Source organism: Myotis nattereri (genome assembly GCF_964212035.1).
Source record: "Myotis nattereri genome assembly, chromosome: 1".
Taxonomy (NCBI): domain Eukaryota; kingdom Metazoa; phylum Chordata; class Mammalia; order Chiroptera; family Vespertilionidae; genus Myotis; species Myotis nattereri.
Window position 1 is genome coordinate 67,094,007 of NC_138075.1, and position 23,199 is coordinate 67,117,205.

General features: G+C 40.5%; 1 protein-coding gene across 1 annotated transcript in view; it reads right to left on the reverse strand.

The window, feature by feature from the left end:
- Positions 1–6,556: 6,556 nt before the first annotated feature.
- CHP1 (calcineurin like EF-hand protein 1) overlaps positions 6,557–23,199 on the reverse strand; it is a 48,843-nt gene continuing 32,200 nt past the window's right edge. Inside the window, exons 5-7 of the mRNA XM_081112949.1 lie at positions 15,098–15,159; positions 9,598–9,720; positions 6,557–9,452 (exon numbers count right to left, since the gene is read on the reverse strand). Coding sequence (XP_080969075.1) covers positions 9,399–9,452; positions 9,598–9,720; positions 15,098–15,159 — 239 coding nt within the window. The 3' untranslated portion in view covers positions 6,557–9,398. The remainder of the gene's footprint in view (positions 9,453–9,597; positions 9,721–15,097; positions 15,160–23,199) is intronic.

A 23,199-nucleotide genomic window follows, 5' to 3' on the forward strand; every position in this document is an offset into this window, starting at 1 on the left:
ATGCAACATTAATGGAATATTTTGAAGACTTATCACCCCCTGCCCCCCAACACAGATATTATTCTTCTTGGGACCCAGGCAACTAGAGAAGAACCAAAAACAAAACCATAAAATAGTGTCAATGGAGATAATAGAGATTGTTCTCATTTATTTCCTCTTTGTTAACAACCATCTCCCTCCATGTTTAAAAATTCTCTCCAGAGCCCTAGCCAGTTTGGTTCAGTGGATGGAGTGTCAGCCTGAGGACCCAAGGGTCCTGGGTTCGATTCCATTCAAGGGCACATACTTTCGTTGCCGGCTCCTCCCCAGCCCGGGCTCTGGTTGGGGCTCCTGCAGGAGGCAACCAATCACCAAGCATGTGTTTCTCTCACATGAATATTTCTCTGTCTTTCCCTCTTTCTTCCACTCTCTCTAAAAGTCAATGGAAAAATATCCTCAAGATGAGGCTTAAAAATAATAAAAATTCTGCGGATCCAATGGTATTCCCCAAACCAACGACAAACACAAAAATTTTTGTAAAATGCTACTACTATATTTGCTTGGAGAAACTAGTAATTATATTATGAATCAACAAGCAGGAATCCTAGATCACCGAGGTAAACCTCTGTTGTAATTTAGAAAATCTGAAAAATTTCTGACAATAAAAAATGGTCAAAGACTTTGCTTAAGCCTGTGCAGCGACTGCTGGGTACCCCCAGTGTTCTTCTACCTTCTTCCTTATGAAAAGCGATCATATTTCCCAGGCTTCCTCACTGGTAAGGTGTGGCATGTGACTAACCAAGTGAAAAACGGTCATTCAAGATTTTGCCTAGCAACCAATAGCTAGGGAATGCATTAGCTTTGGGGATATCCTGTTCTTCATTTGAATAATTATAATTATTAAAATATTCTTCCTAATTAAAATAATTTGGAATCAGTCAACCTACCACTTCCACTCATCATTAATCTTATAGCATAATGTGCCCTGGTTGGGGGTTCAATCCCAGGTCAGGGCACATACAAGAAGCAACCAATGGGGAACATTATCTCAATTCGTTGAGGTTCTGTTTCCTGGCATATGTCTACAGTTTGGCTCAAATAAACTCACAAAAATTCAAAAAAAAAAAAAAGAAGAAGCAACCAATGAATGCATAAACAAGTGGAACAACAAATCAATGTTGCTCTCTTTCTCTCTCTCTAACAATAATAATAAATTAATTAAAAATATAAAAAGAGGGCAATATAATTCTATGGTGTTAAGTTTGAGAAATGGAGAAAGGCAAAATAAAAAAATTCTTGTATGTTTAGCATGTGTCAGACACTCATTTAATCCTCACACCAACCTATGACTTACTGTTATCATCATCATCATGACCCTTATTTTACAATTAAGAAAAAGGACACAGAAGAGTTATGTGAATTGCCCAGTTCATGTGCTTGGTTAAGTAGCAGAACCAGGATCTGAACCCACCCGATCTGTTTCCAAAGTATGTGCTCTTAAGTTCCACATTAAACTATCTAATTATTTCCTCTAGAAGAATACAGGTAACAGTGAGACTTTCAAGAACAGATCTTTAGCAATCTGACGATATATACTAAATATTTCAAGAGAGCTACTTTCTTTTCTCTAGGTTAAAGCCTCAATTCCTACAATTGCTCATGAAAATGTTACCCTGAACCTCTCACCATTTTGCATCTTAGCAGCAAATAATTTTATCGATGTCCTTCTTAAAAGGTGATGGTCTTTAAACTTGTGATATCTTTTTTTTAATTTTTTATTTATTTCAGAGAGGAAGAGAGAGGAGAGAGATAGAAACATCATTGATGAGAGAGAATCATTGATCGGCTGCCTCCTGCACGCTCCACCCTGGGGATTGAGCCTGCAACCCAGGCATGTGCCCTTGACCGAATTGAACCCAGGACCCTTCAGTCCTCAGGCTGATGCTCTATCCACTGAGCCAGACCAGCTAGGGCTGGTGTGAGGCAGAGGTCCAACTTCAATCCTTTGCATGAGGATATCCAATGGCCCCAGTTATACCAAAAGACTACTGTTTCCCCCATTGGATTGCTTTGGCAGCCTTGTCAAAGATCAGTTGATTATAAATGTGAGGATTAATTTCTGGACTCACAATTCTAGTCCATTGCTTTATACTCTGTCTTTGTGCCAGTATTGCAGTGTCTATTTTCAAATTGGGACATGTGAATCCTCCAATTTTGTTCCTCTTTTTCAAGACTATTGACATTGATTTTTAGATTCTTGTTATATGGTTATTCAACTGCCATCTTCAAATATGTCAGCTATAATCAACCCAATTTTTTCCACCTTAACTATATAAATATATGAAACATAGGCATGTGCTTTGCAGAACACTGTGTCTATCTCAGTGATCTGACATATAAATTTAATCAAGCCTTGAAATAAGTGAAGGGAGAGAAATCCAGCATAATTATTTGCCAAACACATCAGTATCCTGGTGATCATCACATTCTTTTCCATGGCTTCACAAACCATGTAATGACCCATTCTAGTAGTCTGCTGGGGAATAACGTCAAATAGGTGAGTGGATCATTTCTGAAATCTGCCCTTTTCCCCCTCTGCAAACTTTGCTAGTATATGCCTCTTTCTCTAATCTCTCCCAAATCTATGTCTCCATGACTATGAAGCTACCAAAATTGCCCCTGATCTCATGGGCACAAGGTGAGGAGTTTATAGAATGCGGCCATCTGTTAGAAACACAGAATGTTACTATTTCAGATTTTTTATTCTGGCTCTACAATGCCAGAAGAGGCAACAGGCAGCAAAAAATACATTTCAAATTTAGCACGTGCGTTCTGCTAAAATTGAGTTGTTTTTTTTTAAAATATATTTTATTGATTCCCCACAGAGAGGAAGGGAGAGAGACAGAGAGTCAGAAACATCGATGAGAGAGAAACATCGACCAGCCGCCCCCCGCACATCCCCCACTGGGGATGTGCCCACAACCCAGGTACATGCCCCCGACCGGAATCGAACCCGGGACCCCTCAGTCCGCAGGCTGACGCTCTATCCACCGAGCCAAACCGGTTCTGGCTAAAATTGAGTGTTTTTACTCAGAAGTTGAGTCTTGAGAAAATGTTTCATAAAATATGAATGTCTCCATGGCAGCCTTCTCCCAACTGACATCCTGTAGAAGTATTTTTCTCTTTTTCTTTTGTGCAGGAGATATTTTAATAGCAGCGAGAAATTTGTTATTCTACTGGCAAAGAAGACGAATTCCTACCCTCAAGAAATTTTGCATTATGGATAATATAACGCTTTTTGTTCCCATTGTTCAAAAGGGTATTTGCAAATATAAGCTTCTAATCCATGTTACATTTGATGTCATCAACAATTTCTTTTTCCAAAGTGATAAGGAAAAAGATGTGACATCTACAGAAAACCAGGCAAGAAATCACTGGACTCAAATCAGCACATGTAGTATTAAGTTACATAGATCCAGGTACAACTTGAATTACATGCAATTCATATGAATTTTATGAATTACATTAAAATAACATAATCTTAAAATTATCAGGAATGTTTCACTTAATTATTTGGTCTCTAGTGGAATGGCTGAGTTACTTGGTTTTCGTCTTGTCTTCTCCTTTGTGAGCTATCCTCTTTTTAAATAAAACTTATTGATGAAATATTGTTATTTATCCATTGCTGGTTGATTCTTGTATGTGCCCTGAGGATCTAACCTGCAACGTTGGTGGATCAGGACACTCTAACCAAACTGAGCTACCTGGCCAGGGCTCAGCTGCCCTTCTTGTCAACATACCTATTTATATATTTCCAATTTGTTATGGGCTGGTTGACCAAATTAATTAGAATTATTTCTAAAGAAATTGTGTATGTGTTTAGGGGCAAGAAAAATTTTCTTATGAATAAAACACTGAAACTCCTTAACAGTGTTTGCCTTCTGTTGTAGTGGCCCAGAGACATTCTTTAACAATTCACCTACCTGTTTCAGTTTGTTATTCCACTTATTTATGCATTTATTGATTAACTCCTAATATGTGTCCTGAGCAGGATCGAACCCACAACCTTGGCGTATTAGGACAATGCTCTAACCAACTGAGTACCTGGCCAGGACTATACCTGGTTAGGTTCTTGAACAGACTGCAAAGGGAGGTGGAAAGTGTCAAGATCATGTCTCCAAATAAATCGTCTTGCTAGTTTTGATGCACGATCAGAATCTAGTGCTTAGAACACTGTCTTGGCATCTCAAGACCAAGTCTTTGATTAGCTCTTACCTTATGTAAAGAAGTCAGGCTACTTACTTCATCTTAAAAGACATGAAATTCTTCATTGTTCTATGTTCCCTCCAGAGCTGTGTAGAAATAGTCTGCAGTACCTCACAAACTTAACAAGTAAATCTCCCATCACTGCTTGATGTAGAGGGAAGAGTAAAATCTCTAAATTGTTGTTTCTACTAGATGTTAAACACATATAGGGGCACATACCAGCCATCTGTAGTATGAATCGCTGGTTGATTCAAAGCTCAGCTAAAGTACTCTGAATTTAGAGGTCCATTAGTAATGATTTCTTTCCAAGCAATTCTGCTCTCAGTGTTTGAGGAACAGGATACATATCTAGTTTTTAGCATAAGAAATCCAGTTAGTAAAGATAGTTCTCTCTGAGGCATCTCTGCAGTAAATACTTTCTCTAAATCCCAATCAGCACAAACTATTCTACTAGTGTTTTAAATATAAAACTTGATATTGCCCTAACCCAGTGATGGCAAACCCATGACACGCGTGTCAGAGGTGACACGCGAACTCATTTTTTGGTTGATTTTTCTTTGTTAAATGGCATTTAAATATATAAAATAAATATCAAAAATATACATCTTTGTTTTACTATGGTTGCAAATATCAAAAAATTTCTATATGTGACACGGCACCAGAGTTAAGTTAGGGTTTTTCAAAATGCTGACACGCCAAGCTCAAAAGGTTCGCCATCACTGCCCTAACCAGTTAGGCTCAGTGGACAGAGCATCGGCCTGGGGATTGAAAGGTCCCAGGTTCGATTCCGGTCAAGGGCATGTACCTTGGTTGCAGACACATCCCCAGTAGCAGGTATGCAGGAGACAACTGATTGATGTTTCTCTCTCATCGATGTTTCTAACTCTCTATCCTTCTCCCTTCCTCTCTGTAAAAAAAATCAATAAAATACATTAAAAAAATAAAACTTGATATGATTGTAAAGTCAATTTGAAGACAAGTGACTATACAGGATATTCTAAAAAGGACATTCTAAAGGTAATACAGAGTAATTTGATAGCTTGTGGCATTCATTTATTTTGGAACCTATAAAAGCTGTAAGATATGGCTCAGTGGTTGAGCATTGACCCATGAACCAGAAAGTCATGGTATAATTCCTGGTCAGGGCACATGTCCCAGTGACAGGTTTGATCCCCAGTAGGGGGCATGCAGGAGCCAGCCGATTCATGATTCTCTCTCATCATTGATGTTTCTTTGTCTTCTTCTCGGAAATCAATAAAAAACATATTTAAAAAGAAAAAGAGCCCTAGCTGGTTTGGCTCAGTGGATAGACTGTTGGCCTGCGGACTGAAGGGCCCCAGGTTCGATTTCGGTCAAGGGCACATGCCTGGGTTGCAGGCTCGATCCCCAGTGGGGTTGTGCCAGAGGGCAGCCAATCAATGATTCTTTCTCATCATTGATGTTTCTGTCTCTCTCCCTCTCCCTTTCTCTCTGAAACCAATAAAAATATTAAGAAAAAGAAAAAGTTATATGCAGAAAGGCATTCATTGTATCATTTAAACAAAATTATTTTAAAAATTATTTTGAAAATTAATGGTTAAATAAATATTACATTAGTTGGTAAAATATAATGCAACCATTAATATAAACTAGAAAGAACAGATAACATGGGGAAATATAATGTTTTCAATTTTTTGGTTTTTTTAAAAATTAAATTTACTGGTTAATAAAATTATATAGGTTTCAGGGGTAAAATTCCATAATATACCATCTGTAAATTGTGTGTTCACCACCCCAAGTCAGGTTTCCTTCCATCACCTTTTATCCCTTTGCCCTCTTTTACCTGCCCCACCGCCTTTCCCTTTGGTAATAACCATACTGTTGTCTATGAGGTTGTGTCCCCCTACTTAATCCCTTCATCATTAAACAATATTTTATTTTTTATATATTTTTATTGATTTGAGAGGAAGGAAGAGAGAGAGAGTGAAAAAACATCAATGATGAGAGAGAATCATTGATTGGCTGCCTCCCGCACACCCTACACTGGGGATCTAGCCCACAACCTGAGCATATGCCCTGACCAGGAATTGAACCGTGACCTCCTTTCCATAGGTCGACGCTCAACCACTGAGCCATGCCGGCTGGGCCTCTTCATCTTTATACAATGCCAATTTTTAAAGCCAGTATAATCTTGTGGTATGTTACATTTATGTTCAAATACATAAATAGGTAGAACAGAAGGAAACAAGGGAAATAAAGTTGGTTAAAGAGATTCTTCTCAAACTGTACTTGTTTTTTGTTTTTTAAATATATTTTATTGATTTTTTTTTTTACAGAGAGGAGGGGAGAGGGATAGAGAGTTAGAAACATCAATGAGAGAGAAACATCGATCAGCTGCCTCTTGCACGCCCCCTACTGGGGATGTTCCCACAACCAAGGTACATGCCCTTGACCGGAATCGAACCCGGGACCCTTGAGTCCGCAGGCCAATGCTCTATCCGCTGAGCCAAACCGGTTAGGCCTCAAACTGTACTTAATGTTCGAATGATTTTATAATTTTTTTTTGCAGTATTGTTTTATTTTAGTCACAGATTGTTATACCAATAGACATGGTCAGTAACATTAAGGTTCTTCCAAAATTGCCTATATGGTCACTCCATTCATTTTGTTTTCCTAAACCCTAAAATTAGACTCAAAGTGAAGCAAAGATGAAACATCATGCATGTAATTTTGAATGGATTTTGAGGCAGAGGGATAGCAAAAGGAGGATTATCATGTTAGAATTTATATGACCAATGATTCCAGCTATTACTGCGTTGAGTCTTGTGGCATGCCACTAAACCTTAAAATAAGAAGAGATGCTCATACCCTGCACAGACTAAGTCACTAAAGTTTGGAGATGTGAAAATACCATCTCAGGTTTGCTGGGTGCAATATGTCACTGAGGTTGCACATGAATTAGGGGGGGGGGTAGATATCTTAATAACAAGCAATAGATAGATACCCCATTATTAGGTCTTTTCTACATTTAAGGAGCCAGGAGTCAAGAACAGAAAGTGAATCTTCCTTGAAGTGGTAAAAGGCTGACAAAGCTGTGCTCAGAGGCACACAGTGCTGGTCCCTAGATGAATGCCCCCACCAGGCAGACACTGAATAGACCTGCATTTAATAGCACAGACAAACCTAAGGGAAACACTGTGATTTCAAACTTGAAGAAGGTGGTTTACTTACATACAATTCTTGTAAAACACATGAGCAAAATCAACCAAGTTATATTGTTTTAACTACAAGAATTTATTATTGATGGATCGGAGAATACAGTTTCAATGGAACAGTAAGGCACAGCTGTGGATGAAAACAGTTTGCAATACAGCCAAAAGGAGGAAAAAGCCATAATCTTAGAACTTTAAATATGCAAGTCAAGGAGCCTTTGAAGTACCTCTGTAACAGATCAGTGTCTGTCCTTCCCTTTTATATGATTCCCATAACTACATCACTTGATCACAAAGTCAGACTGACACTTCACCCAGAATTTCTCAGTCATTTATCCTTGAGTCATGTAGCCTGGACACTCCTGTTCCCCACTCTGCCCAATCTCTTTGCATTTATTTTTAAAGCCATTTCCTTCCTAAAGTATTATGTATCCATCTTGGATAGCCTTCCAAAGCAAGGAAACAAGCAAGCATGCAATGAGTCAGACAAAATCAGCCAAGGGCAGTTATAAGGATGAGCAGACTGATAGACTGTTAAGAGATGTTAGGATGATAACAGGCTTATTCAACGAGGTCTATACTAAGTTGACTTAGGCAGAAAAGTTGTTCTGGCTTGTGCAAAGGGCTGTAATACCATCTCAGGTTTGCCACCAGTGCCAGACCCCTTGTTTCTAAAGGATTAGCAATGGTCTAAGAGAGGAGCTGGGAAATAAATGATACAATACACTCAAAGCTTTGGACCTGTATTAGGAGCTGACTATGGCTTCCAGCATTAACATTTGCCAAGTGTAAAATTCATAGAGAATTTTGTGCAAAACTTCAAGACACTGAGGACAAATTTTAAATATCTTGGATGGGAATAAGTAGGCACTTCTGTAACACTAACCTTTCTATTTGGAAGTGTGAAGTGAAAACATTTCAGGGCACATAACATTGACGCATAAACCATGCTGCAGAAGTGGGGCTACATGAGGCTTTTAGGGTGCCAGCCTCCTTGCTCAAAAAGCCATGGGAAAGTCCCCAAGCATATTGTCAGAGCAGCCATTCTGGTGGTGACAGTGTCCCAAAACTAAGCAAACCTGCCAGCATATGGCTGTTTTCTGAAAGTCAACACTGTACTAACAAGAGTAGCTACATAGATATCCATGTTGAGAATCAGAGGCCAGAGGTAGAGTGACCTGGGCAAGTCACCTGAAAGTCTTTGCTCTACAACTCTCACCACAGCACCACCTTTCAAGAAGAACATCTCTAATTCACAGCCCTTTGATGACAAAGCAGAGTACAGGGGACCAAGAGGCGATCACATTCTTCTGGGAGAAGTTCTCAGTATTGAAAAGCTCCTAGAGAGGCAACATCCCAGAGACCTATTTAAGAGTAAAGGTAGTTCAAAACGGCCAGACCACTGAACTATCCTGCCAACTCAGAAATACACTGAACAGGCATAGCTTGGGATGCTAAGTAGAAGAAATTGAAACTTAATAAAAAGTGGGGAGACTGAAAGATTAATGATGTGTTGGGTAAAAAAGAAGTAGAAAGCAAATGACATATAAAAAAAGATCGAGGAGCATGCCAAAGCCTTGAGGGAGGGAAGACAGCGTGGCTATAGTCTACCCAATGAAAGAGCTATGCTGGCTGGTTCTTGACATGATTCCGTCTCTGTCAGACGAGATGCACATGTGGCATTCAGCAGCCGAAGGGGAGTGGGGAGAATATTGAGAAATGGAGATAATCGGCAAATGATATGGAACAAATATAGACCAGGTGTACCATTCTGTAATGCCCTGTTTATATACCAAAGGCAGGTTTATGTTGGCAGACACATTGGGGGTTGTCATGCAACAGCAGTAGTACTTTGGGAGAAGACGAATGATGGGGTGGAGGTGGGGCTGGTGGACAGGAGGACTCCCAAGTTCCAGTTCTTAAATACTAGAAAGCAAGGAACAGTTTAGTAGTCTCAGTCCTTTAGTGAAGAAATCGGATGCTCATTTTCTGTTCTACGTCCACTTTCTCCAAAACCTGGGGGGGCGGGGGAGGGAGAGAGAAACAGTTACAGTTATGAAGGTCACAACAGGAGATACTGTCCCATGCTCTTATCTCAATGTTTTTCTCCCTCCCTCCTGTGCAGGATTTAAGTTTTCAAACCATGAGATGACTGACTGACCTTAACAAATTCTGTGAAAGATATAGCACTGTCCCCATCTTGATCAGCCTCCTGGATGGTCCTGTCTGCGATGCTGCCTAGCTGTTCATCTGAGATATTCACTCCGACCATCATGCGTAGCACCTGCAGGACCAAGAGCCAGGCTTACAGGGGACTTGGGGTCAGGGGGACACTTTACCAAGATTAAAGATAAAACCACCCCAACCCTCTTCTCCTTTTTCTTTTTTTAAAATCTATTTTATTGATTTTTAACAGTGAAGAAGGGAGAGGGATAGAGAGTTAGAAACATCGATGGAGAGAAACATTGATCAGCTGCCTCCTGCACACCTCCTACTGGGGATGTGCCCGCAACCAAGGTACATGCCCTTGACCAGAATCGAATGTGGGACCCTTCAGTCTGCAGGCTGACGCTCTATGCACTGAGCCAAACCGGTTAGGGCAACGCTCTTTTCCTTTGATGTCCTTAAATGTAACAGCCAGAAAGCTGAAACCCTTATCTTCTTATGTAAGCCATTCTATTTTTAAAAATATTATTTTTATTGATTTCAGAGAGGAAGGGAGAGATAAGAAACACCAATGATGAGAGAGAATCATCTATTGGCTGCCTCCTGCAAACCCCCTATAGGGGATCAATCCCTGACAGGGAATCTAACTGTGACCTCCTGGTTCATAGGTCATCGTCCAACCACTGAGCACCGAGTGACATGGGCCTGGATCATTTAGGCCATTCTAGACAATGACATGAACAGAACTCTGGCAAGTTCATTGAATAGGAAAGCAAACCTCACTGAGGGAGAGCCCTTTGCATTTTGTTTTTGCCCATTCTTCCTGCCTGGAATATAGAGATGCCTGGTGTTGTAGCAGCCATCCTGGGACCATGAGGTGAAAAGGCATATGCACTATGAATGCCAGAGCAATACAGAAGAAGCCTGGTTCCTGGACACCATTTAGTTACTGTATCAACCTGGATAATCTATGCCCAGACTTCTTATTGCATGAGGCAAACTAATTTTTCTTTCTTGTAGTGAAGGAGAAAACTATTCACTACAAAACAGCTCAATTGTGATACAGCACAGTTATGAGGCAGCCCTGGGGCCAGGCCTCTCTCCAGTTAGACAGCTCTGCTCTGCTCCTCCATGATCTGCTTAGCTCTGCACCATGCTGGTATGTTTTGCACTGTACCGTTCTGCTCTGCTCCGGTGAGACATCATCAGTGTTTCAGCTCAGCCAGGGAGCAAACTAGTTTCTTTTTGGATTTAAGTAAGTTTGGTAGGGCTTTCTGGAATCCCACCCAAATGCAGTCCTCTTTGAAGTGGTGCACTGACCCACTATCCCTAAAGTATGGCCAAGAAACATAAAGATCCTTGAAGGGTTAAATACTAAATCCATCCCCTCCCCTCTTTAAAAACTATTTTTTAAAATTAATTAATATTATTGATTTTTTTACAGAGAGGAAGGGAGAGGGATAGAGAGTTAGAAACATCGATGAGAGAGAAACATCGATCAGCTGCCTCCTGCATACCTGCTACTGGAGATGTGCCCACAACCAAGGTACATGCCCTTGACCGGAATCAAACCTGGGACCCTTCAGTCTGCAGGCCGATGCTCTACCACTGAGCCAAACCAGTTAGGGCTAAAAACTATTTTTTTAAAAATTGATTTCAGAGAGGAAGGGGGCAGAGAGAGAGAGGAGAGAGAGAGAGAGAGAGAGAGAGAGAGAGAGAGAGAGAGAGAGAGAGAGAGAGAGAGAAAGGGAAAGATCAATGATGGGAGAGAATCACTGATCGCTGCCTCCTGCATGCCCCACACTGGGGAAGGGAATTGTGCCGCAACCCAGGCATATTGAACCATGATCTCCTGGTTCATAGGTCGACACTCAACCACTGAGCCATGCTGGCTTAGCCTAAATCCCCCCTTTTAGAAAAATAACATTCTAAGTGCTATGAGAAGTGCAGTAAAGTAAATTTAACACAGTTTCACAAAATGTCTCAAGCAAAAAAAAATCCACCCCCTCCCAATTCTGCTAACATTTTTAGATGTGAATATCCTTTGAAAATTGCTACCTTAAGCAAAATAAACAACTTTAATCATATGAACCTTAGTATGAAATGGGGGAAAAGATGCTTTGTGATGCCTCACATCACTGTAGTCAGCCACCTCTGTCTTTAAAAGGTAAGAGCATAGCTTTTCCACAGGAAAGAAAGGCCTTCTAATCCAGCTGTTCACAGGTCTTCCTTTCCCCCACTCCTTTACAACCTTCTCCTATCTCATGAAATGATTTTAAAAAGTAAATTACAGCTCTAGCTGGTTTGGCTCACTGGATAGAGCGTCGGCCTGGGGACTGAAGGGTCCCAGGTTCGATTCCGGTCAAAGGCATGTACCTTGGTTGCAGGCACATCTCCAGTAGGGGGTGTGCGGGAGGCAGCTGATCCATGTTTCTCTATCATTGATGTTTCTACCTCTCTATCCCTCTCCCTTCCTCTCTGTAAAAAATCAATAAAATATATTTTAAAAAAAAGAGTAAATTACAGTTTCTCTGAAGAGTTAAAATAATGATTTGCATCAACACTAGTCATCCCCCTCCTCCCCCAGCAAATCAATTGTAGAAAATTGGAAGTTGTACATTTTGGCGACAAATATACACAAATTGAAGGAATAATAAAAAGAAGCAATGCTAGCAAAAATAAAAAGTAGCCAAGCCTTTGCCATCTTTCCTGATTGTGTATGGCCGACTAGACAAATCAATCTATCCTCAAACCTCTCTAACAGATCAGATCTCAGTCCAATTATTCTCGAATGTGTTTTTTATTTTTAGAATTATAAAACTGAATTGTGCATGTGTGCTGTGGGTGCATAAGGGTGGGGATAAGAGTGGTGGTGTCTTAAAACTCATTCACCCAAGCCCTAACTGGTTTGGCTCAGTGGATAGAGCGTCGGCCTGGGGACTGAAGGGTCCTAGGTTTGATTCCGGTCAAGGGCATATACCTTGGTTGTGGGCACATCCCCAGTAGGGAGTGTGCAGGAGGCAGCTGAATTGATGTTTCTTTCTCATCAGTGTTTCTAACTCTCTATTCCTCTTTCTCTCTGTAAAAAAATCAATAAAATATATTAAAAAAAAAACCTCATTCACCCAGTCCCTTAATAAGGACATGAGGGTCTCAAAGTGGCTTGATACAGGCCCTGAGCTGTCCACCAGGTCTCCATTCCGAGCCAGTGTGCTTTCCACCTCTCCACAGTATCACTTACAGGTCCAGTCAGAAGTTTATTAGCAAATGGGACTTTCATTATTACTATTTTTAATGTCTGGTGAGGTTTTTTTTGTATATACCCTTTACCAGTTAAGGAAAGCTCTCTCTTTATCTCTGTTTTTCTAAGACTTCTTTTAAAAATTATGAATGAATGATGAATTTTATAACATTTTTTTTCTATGGAAAAGATCATTGTTTTTATTTTTTAATCTGTTAACATGGCAAAATACATTGACTAATTTCCTCATTTTAAATGAACTTTGAACACCTGGTATAAACCCACATTGGTTATAATATATATATATTATACTTATGTATTCAGTGTGTTAATATTTTGTTTAGGACTTTTATATCTATGTGAATGAAAGAGAATGACTAATTTTCTTTTCTTATACAGTTTACAAAGATTCCACATCAAAGGTATGCCAACCTCATAAAATGATTACAGCAACTACCTTTATTGAAGTGTAACTGATATATAATAAACTATACACTATGATACGCTTTTTGACATATGTACATACCTATAAAACCATCATCACAATCAAAATAATGAATTTTTCCATCTCCCAAAAGTTAAACCAGGACTTTTAAAAAGATCATACCAGGCCCAGCTGGCATGGCTCAGTGGTTGAATGTTGACCTATGAAATAGGAGGTCACAGTTCGATTCCGGGTCAGGACAAATGCCTGTGTTGCAGGCTCCCTCCCTAGTTGGGGTCATGCAGAAGGCAGCTAATCAATGATTCTCTCTCATCATGAAGTTTCTATCTCTCTCTCCCTCTCTGAAATCAATAAAAGATATATTTTAAAAACATCATACCAGGAAACCATGACCACTCTTCCTTTCCTTAGGATAAACTGACCACAGACTTTTTAACATCCACTGAGTAGTTACGAACTGCATGCCACTAAATGTTTTAGAAATAGCAGTGTCTAGAAAGGTAAATTTTTTCTCCTCATTTTGGTAAAATGTTTATATCCTCTTCTTGCTAGGATAAAACTAGTTCACCTCAACAGTCCATGAGCATATATATCTTAAAGGCATTTCAGGCCTAACGAATATTCTAAGGGCACTGACTGGCACCCTGGCCACATGATCTCCTCCCCACTCCCTGCCTCAGGCTTTTTTAATCCTAATAATAGAAAAGAAATCAACCCTCCTGAAAGGTAGACCGTTTCAGTTTTTGTTCAGACATAGAAATGTAGGAATATCTTGAGTTGGTTTAATCTAGCCTGAGTAATCTTAATTTAGAGAGTTCTCAAAACACTGAATAAATTCAGATTTACTTTGGTTTGAATGAAAACCACTTTCCTTTTTAGGTGTCTCTTCAAACAGAGATATTTCCCCACAGAAAGTCCTGAATGTGTTAGCCTCCTAGCGCCCTCCAGGCTTATAAATAAAAATACAAAAGGGAAGAATTTTCTCTCCTTCTAAACTCGTATTTGGAGGAAGGGGGAGAGGAAGAATAGAAGGGCAATGACTAATAGGATGAAATGCCAGTCACTGCTGGTAGAGGACAGGGGAGCAACAAAGGACAATGAGCAATCAGCTTGGTGTAACCAACCCAGCAGCAGGTCCTTGACTCTTATGTCAAGGACAGGTGAAATAGCGGTGATTATCCCAGTGTCACCAGAATTACCCAGCTGCCAATAAACTGACTGGACACTAACAGAACATTTTAATCTAATTCATCTCACATATTTTAGTTCTGCCAGTCAGCACCTAAAAGACATTTAGTTTACCCTTTTTTGGGGGGTGGGGGGTGGGGGGAAGTTGATTAATCCTCATCCAAGAATATTTTTTTTCATTGATTTTTAGAGAAAGGAGGGGGGAGAAAGGGAAGGAGGGGGAAAGGATAGGGAAGGAAAGAGAGAGAGAGAAATAGAGAACATCAATATGAGAGAGACACATTGATTGGGGCCAGGGATCGAACCTGCCACCCAGGTGCAGGCCCTTGACAGGGAATCGAACCCGAGAATCTTAGGTGTGGGGCTTACGCTCCAAACACTGAGCAACAGTGGCCAGGGCAAACTGAGTTACCTTTTAAATAGAGACATTTGTCTTTGAGAAATCAATGAGCCATTTCAAGTTTCCCCAAATTATGTGCTCTTCCTTATATGTAGGATAGAACTGCACACAGCAGGTGTTAAGTAAATGCTTCCTGAAGGAAAGTATAATTCCTGCCCACATGAATAAGCAGGCAGGGCCCAAATACAAGCTCTCCATGTGCATGGGAGCTCTCCACATACCTGTAACAGCTCATCTCGGGAGATTTTGTCATCTTTATCCAAATCATATAGTCGAAAAGCAACTGGTAGAGAAAAATAAGAAGTTAGTGGAAATTCAGTAATGTTTTTCCCCTTCTCAAGAAACTAAATATGTAAAGGACACTAGACAGAAAACTGAAAGTGAATTAATAGTTTTTCCAAGAGCCACTGCTATTACTTGTAGAGCTTTTAAAGACATTGTAAATTGTAACAGTTAAGAAATTGAGATACATCTCATAATTGATGGCATCTTAGCTTTGATGAAACATGGAACCCTCCTGGAACAAAACAGAAAATGTCCTTTTTCTTTTGTTGTTAATCCTCACTGGAAAATATGTTTTCTATCACTTTTTACAGAGAGTGGGAGGGAGAGAGAAAGAAACATTGATATGAGAGATACACATTTATTGGTTGCCTCCCACATGCACCCTGATTAAACCTATGCTCTAACCACTGAGCAACCAGACCGGGACAAATGTCCTTTTTCTTATCTTAGAATTTAAAAAACCACCACCCAGCCTGGCCGGTGTGGCTCAATGGTTGGGTGTCCACCTATGAAGCAGGAGATCACCGTTCCATTCCTGGTGAGGGCACATCCCTGGGTTGCAGGCTCAATCCCCAGTAGGGGAAGTGCAGGGTTGATGATTCTCTCTTATCATTGATGTTTCTATCTCTTTCTCCTTCGCCCTTCCTCTCAGAAATCAATAATATATATTAAAAAACAACAACACATAAAACAAACCACCACCCATAAGTGATTCTGTAAATTAGGTCATCTCACACAATCCATCAAGTCTACTATGCACTGCTCAGGGGGAGCCAACAATCAGAGCCATATAGCTACCAAATGGCTGGCTACACCAAATATTGCCCTGGGAAAATGGTCACTTCGGCAAATTTGAGCAAATTTCAAATAATTTTCTACTACTTGGAGTTCTGTAGGTAAAGAGCTTCAGTTTCAAATAAAAATGCCAAGAATTTGATGGTCTTCTGACCTTATCATATTTCTTTTTAATAAGATGTAAATATTCCAGAAAGTAGGCTATATAAGAGAACTCAGAAGAGCAAAAATCATTCAGCCATAGTGCTGAAGGGCTACCAAACAAATCTTCTATAACAATAAAAGGGTAATATGCTCATTAGACCGGACATCTTCCGGACGTCCTTCCTGATGAAGCCGGGGCCGGAGGGAAGCAGCCTGGGGGGAAGGGCGGCCTACTCTTGCACAAATTTTCGTGCCTCGGGCCTCTAGTAGTGTGATAATGATGGATGATATTTTTTTTACTGTAAGAGAACATTTATTGGGTTCCTAGAAGAAATGGGTTACAAGTTATAGAGGTAAAGGAATGGCACTTGGAGATTGGAAGTGAGAAGCTAATGGTAATGTGAGTGGGGGGAGGGTCAGGGAAAGACAAGGGCGTGCTCCTGGGAGGGAGCGCGCCAACAATGAATGAATTTATAGGCACTGTGAGAAATCCTCACACTGAGGAAGTGACCGCCTCCGTTTTGAGGCTTTGAATCACTTCAAGTATGCCACTAAGATTTTTGGTTTTCAGTAGAGTGCTATGAATACTAAAAGGCCAAAGGCTCCAGAGTTATTATTTTTTAAGACACTCAGTGTTTATTTTTAATTTTATTTTTAATATATTTTATTGATTTTTTACAGAGAGGAAGGGAGAGAGATAGAGAGTTAGAAACATCGATGAGAGAGAAACATCAATCAGCTGCCTCCTGCACACTCCCTATTGGGGATGTGCCTGCAACCAAGGTACATGCCCTTGACCGGAATCGAACCTGGGACCCTTCAGTCCGCAGGCTGATGCTCTATCTACTGAGCCAAACCGGTTAGGGCTCAGTGTTTATTTTTATTTAATATGTTTTTTATTGATTTCAGAGAGGAAGGGAGAGGGAGAGAGATAGAAACATCATTGATGAGAATCATTGATTGGCTGCCTCCTGCTCGCCCCCCACTGGGGATTGAACCCGCAACCCGGACATGTGTCCCCAACTGGAATTGAACCCGGGACCCTTCAGTCCTCAGGCAAACGCTCTCGCCACTGAGCCAAACCAGCTAGGGCTCCAGAGTTATTAAGAAACACAGATTTAGAGCTTGTCTTTAGAAACTCATGATCTAGTGGAGAGCAACATGCACTTCTTACTTTATTTTTTAAAAATATATTTTTATTGATTTCAGAGAGGAAGGGTGAAGGTGAGGGAAATATAGAAACATCAATGATGAAAGAGAACCATTGATCCTGCACAGCCCCTACTGGAGATTGAGCCTGCATATGCCCTGACTGGGAATTGAACCGTGACATCCTGGTTCAAAGGTGGCTGCTCAAGCACTGAGTCACATAGGCTGGGCCGCATTACTTACTTTAATATATGCTAAGTGCTATCATATATCTGAAATTTAGGGGGACAAAGCAAGTAGCAGATATGCCTTTCTGATTCAATAACATTTGAACAAGTCTGACAAAGAGTGGCATTCCAGGCAGAGCTAGCACTAGGTACAAAAACATGAGCACATGGCTGAGCATTGACCCATGAACCACGAAGTCACAGTTCAATTCCAACGGTTGTGGGCTTGATCCCCAGTAGGGGGCATGAAGGAGGCAGCTGATCGATGATTCCCTCTCATTGATGTTTCTCTCTCTTTCTCCCTCTCTCTAAAATCAATAAAAAAGTATATGTTTTAAAAGGTTATATATCACACACCCCTAAAGGAGTGAGTTCTCTAAAAGTCAAAGCACTCTGGCCAGTGTTGTTCAGTGGTTGAGCGTTGACCTGTGAGCTAGTAGGTCACAGTTCAATTCCCAGTCAGGGCACATGCCTGGGTTGTGGGCTCAATTCCTGGTAGGTGCACTGCAGGAGGCAGCCGATCAATGATTTTCTCTCATCACTGATGTTTCTATCTCTCTCTCCCTCTGAAATCAATAAAAATAAATTTAAAAAATAAAAGTCAAAGTAAAATTTTAAAAAAAATCTAATTTACTCTTTGTAAGGTACATATTAGAATTCTGGAGGGGCAAGATTTTCTCTGATGTTGTCTGTTCTTAATTTGGTTAGTTGAGTAACTATCTTTACCAAATTTGAAAATTTATATGCTTAGATGGTTTAGAGCAATGATGGCGAACCTATGACACGTGTGTCAGAGGTGACACGCGAACTCATTTTTTTGGTTGATTTTTCTTTGTTAAATGGCATTTAAATATATAAAATAAATATCAAAAATATAAATCTTTGTTTTACTATGGTTGCAAATATCAAAAAACTTCTATATGTGACACGGCACCAGAGTTAAGTTAGGGTTTTTCAAAATGCTGACACGCCGAGCTCAAAAGGTTCGCCATCGCCGAAACCGGTTTGGCTCAGTGGATAGAGCGTCGGCCTGTGTGGACTGAGAGGTCCCGGGTTCGATTCCGGTCAAGGGCATGTGCCTGGGTTGTGGGCACATCCCCAGTGGGAGATGTGCAGGAGGCAGCTGATCGATGTTTCTCTCTCATCGATGTTTCTGGCTCTCTATCTCTCTCCCTTCCTCTCTGTAAAAGATCAATAAAATATATTTAAAAAAAAAAAAAAAAAAAAGGTTCGCCATCACTGGTTTAGAGTTTAAGGGAAAGGAGACAAAGATCATAAGTGTTCCTGCAGAAATGTATGTTTAATATATTCCCTAAACTAAACACACACACTTCTGAATATGTTGTCACCTTAAAGAAATAGGATAAAATGTGTTATCTACTAAGCTATCTTCAGGATGATTTTGGGATGGGAACCTGTTTGGTATATAACCCGTTAATATCTATTTCTGCATTTCTTAATTGGGTAACTGGAATATATATGCCTTTCTGCTAAAGTATTTACAGAAGCCTGAACTGCTAATTCTTTTTTAAAGTTAATTGGGGTGACTGGTTAAGAACATTATATGAGTTTCAGGCGTGCGATTCTGTAACATACCATCTGCGTACTGCATTGTGTGCTTACCACCCAAGCCTAGTCTCCTTCCGTGACCATTTATTTGACTCTCCTCATTCTTCCCCACCCTCCTCCTCTTCTGGTAACCACCAGATTGCTGCCTGTGTCTATGAATTGTTTGCTTACTGCTTTCTGTTTTATATCCCACATATGAGTGAACTCATGTGGTTCTTGTTCTTTTCCATCTGACTTAATCTGCTTAGTATACTTTCAAGATCCATTCATGTTGTTGCAAATGGTAGTATTTCATCCTTTCTTATAGCTGAGTAGTACTCCATTGTATATATGTACCATATCTTTATCCAATCATCCATCAAAGGATACTTAGGTTGTTTCCATTTTTTGGCTACCATGAATAATGCTGCACCAAACAGAGGGAAATATATACCTTTACAAATAAATGTTTCCAAAATTTTCAGGTTGATGCCCCAAAGAGGGACTGCTAAATCATGTGGTCTATTCTTATTTTCTTGAGGAACCTTCACACTGTTTTCCATAGTGGCTGTACGAGTTTACTTTCCCACTAGGAGTATATGAGGGTTCCATTTTCTCCACATCCTCTCTAACACTTGTTATTTCTTGTCTTATTGTAACAGCAATTCTAACAAGTATGAGATGGTATCTCGTAGTTTTGATTTGCATTTCCCTTATAGCCAGTGAAGTTGAGCATCTTTAATGTTTTTATTGATTTCAGAAAGAGAAAGGGAGAGAGACAGAAACATCAATGATGAGGGAGAATCATTGATTGGCTGCCTCCTGCATGCCCCCTATTGGGGATTGAGCCCATAATCAGGGCATGTGCCCTGACTGGGAATTGAACCATGACCTCCTGGCTTATGGGTCGATGCTCAATCTCGGAGCCACACCAGTCAGGCAGATTGAGCAGATTTTATAAATTTGTTGGTTTTTGTAGTGAACTGCTTATTTTGAAACCCAACTGCCATGGAGTAAAGATTTGTGTCCCCACAAATTCATGTTGAAGTCTTAACCCCCAATGCAATACTATTAGGAGGTAGAGCCTTTGGAGATAATTAGTGTTAGATTATATAATGAGGGTGGGGCCCTCATGATGGAAGGAGATAGATCTCTTTCTCTCTCTTTCTGTCTCTACCATCTTCTCTATGTGAGGATATAGTAAGAAGATGACTGTTTGTGAACCAGTAGAGGGCCTTCATCGGGAACCTGACCATGTGGCCCCCTGATCTTAGACTTCCCAGACTCCAGAACTATGAGAAATGTAACTGTGAGAAATGTCTGTTACTTTCGTCACCCAGCAATGGTATCTTGTTACAGCAGCCTGAGCAGACTAAGACACCAGCAGAGGAGTAACTGAAGAGATCACCCAGTAGGACGTTTTAGAAAAAACTGCAGCAACAGTAGTTATTTTTCAAGTGACTTGGATTCCTGTCAGTCAGCTCTGGCCTTGAAACAGAGGAAACACTTTCCTCAAGATAACGAACGGTCAAATGCACAAATGACTGAGCCATTTTGTTAGGTTCTCTCTTTCCGGATTCTTGGTCCATGACTCAGACTCTCGTCTCCAAAGCAGCCTTCTGGAATCTCCAGTTCCACGGCTTCAAATGCCACCTAATTCTGAATACTCCCAAACATGCAGCTCCAGTTAAGACCTCTTGCCTGAGCTCCTCAGTGCTATACAACACAGGGTTAAGACTCTGGCTCCCCTGAATCCTGGCTCTGTGATTAACATTGTGACTCAGTTGCCTGAAGGGTGCACAATAAGAACAGAATCCACCTCATAGGGTTCTGAAGACTGAATGAGTTAGCACAGGGAAGGCACTTTATTGTTGTTGTTTTTTAGCTAATGATAACATGCCTGGGGCAGGGAAGGGAAGAGGAAAGGGAAAGGCATGAGCTCCTGGGAGGAGAGCCATGAAAGGCACTTTAAATAGTGTCTGACACACAGTAAGAGCTCAATCAATGCCATTTACTTGCCATCACCTCTCTACCCTCCTCCCATACCACTCACTTCTTTCTTGATAATGCTTCTTTGTTCTCTGAACACACCAAGTACTAATTAAACCAGCTGTTCCCTTTGCCTAGAGCTCTCCTGTTCTTCACATGGTCAGCTCAGTCTTAGCTCATATTTCAATTCCTCAAAGAGTTCACTGACCACTCATTCGAAAATTATGACAGCCCCCTAACACTTTCTAATCTCACCTTATTCATTTCCTTCACAGAACTTGCCATGCTCTTAATCTTGTTTATTCATTTGTCTTTTTCCATAGTCTGTCTCCCATATTAGATCATAAGCTCTATGAAAGCAAAAACCTAATCTGATTTATGCATCATTATATCCTGGGCCTAAAATAGTGCTTTGCACATAGTAATTACTCATACATTTGCTTAATGAAGACCAAACTAATGATCTCAGTCAAACCTTTACCTTTTAATCACTGTTTATTCTTCTTTTAAATAAAATATACATAAAGCCGAAACCAGTTTGGCTCAGTGGATAGAGCATCGGCCTGCGGACTGAAAGGTCCCAGGTTCGATTCCGGTCAAGGGCATGTACCTGGGTTGCGGGCACATCCCCAGTAGGAGATGTGCAGGAGGCAGCTGATCGATGTTTCTCTCTCATCGATGTTTCTAACTCTCTATCTCTCTCCCTTCCTCTCTGTAAAAAATCAATAAAACATATTTAAAAAAATATACATAAAATTTACCATTTTGACTCTTTGTAAGATTAGTTAAGTATTTTCACATTTTGGTATAACCATCACCATGATCCATCTCTAGAACTTTTTCAGTTCTCCCAACTGCAACTCTAACTCATTAAACATTAACTTCCATCTCCCCCCATTCCCAGCCCCTGACAACTTTCTCTCTATGGAGTTGACTACTCTAGGAACCTCATATAAGAGTATTCAAACAATATTTATCCTTTAGTGTCTGGCTTATTTTAATTTTTAATTATTTAATTTGAGAGGAAGGGGCAGAGAGAGACTGATTTGTTGTTCCACTTATTTATGCATTCATTAGTTGATTCTTTTTTTTTTTTTAATATATTTTATTTGTTTTCTACAGAGAGGAAGGGAGAGGGATAGAGAGCCAGAAACATCGATGAGAGAAACATCGATCAGCTACCTCCTGCACACTCCCCACTGGGGATGTGCGCGCAACCAAGGTACGCACCCTCGACCGGAATCGAACCTGGGACCTTTGACTCTGCAGGCTGATGCTCTATCCACTGAGCCAAACCGGTTAGGGCTCATTAGTTGATTCTTATATGTGCCCTGACCAGGGAACCCACAACCTTGGCATATCGGGATGATGCTCTAACCAACTGAGCTACCCAGACAGGCCCATGCCCTTTTTTCCTTCAACAGGAAATTACTACTTTTTCTGAGACAGTCCGATCCATACATGAGTATGTCTCTTTTAAAAATTCTTCCTTCTGTTGAACTGAACTATATCCATGTCCTCATTGCATAAATTCTTCTCCACACCATAAACTTTCATATAGTTGAAGAAAAATCTCTAACCCAGTCTTTCCTTCTTCTGACTTTATGCCCACTTCTTTCAAAATCTTTTTATGGGGGGAAAAGGGGAATTTAGTGAGCACAGAGTTTCAGCTTTGCAAAATAAAAAGTTCTGGAGATATGTTTCACAATAATGTGAGTATATTTAACATTACTAAACTGGACACTTAAAAATATTTAAGATGGTAAATTTTGTTATGTGTTTTTTACCACAATAAAAGGACTCTTCCTTATGATAATGATTCATGTGGTTGTCAGTGCCTTCAAACTTCTAGTTGCTTTCTATATATACTAGAGCCCCGGTGCACTAAATTTGTGCATTGGGCAGGGGGTGGGGTGACTCTCAGCACAGCCTGCACCCTCTCCAATCTTGGACATCCCTCTCACAATCCAGGACTACTGGCTCCTAACCACTCACCTGCCTGCCTGCCTGATTGCCCCTAACCACTCTGCTGTCTGCCTGGTCGCACCTAACTGCCTTCTCCTGCCAACTTGGTCACCCCTAACTTCTCACCCCTGCTGGCCTGGTTGCTACTAACTGCCTCTGCCTTGGCCCCCACCACCATGGCTTTGTACAGAAGAATGTCTGGTCTAATTAGCATATTACCC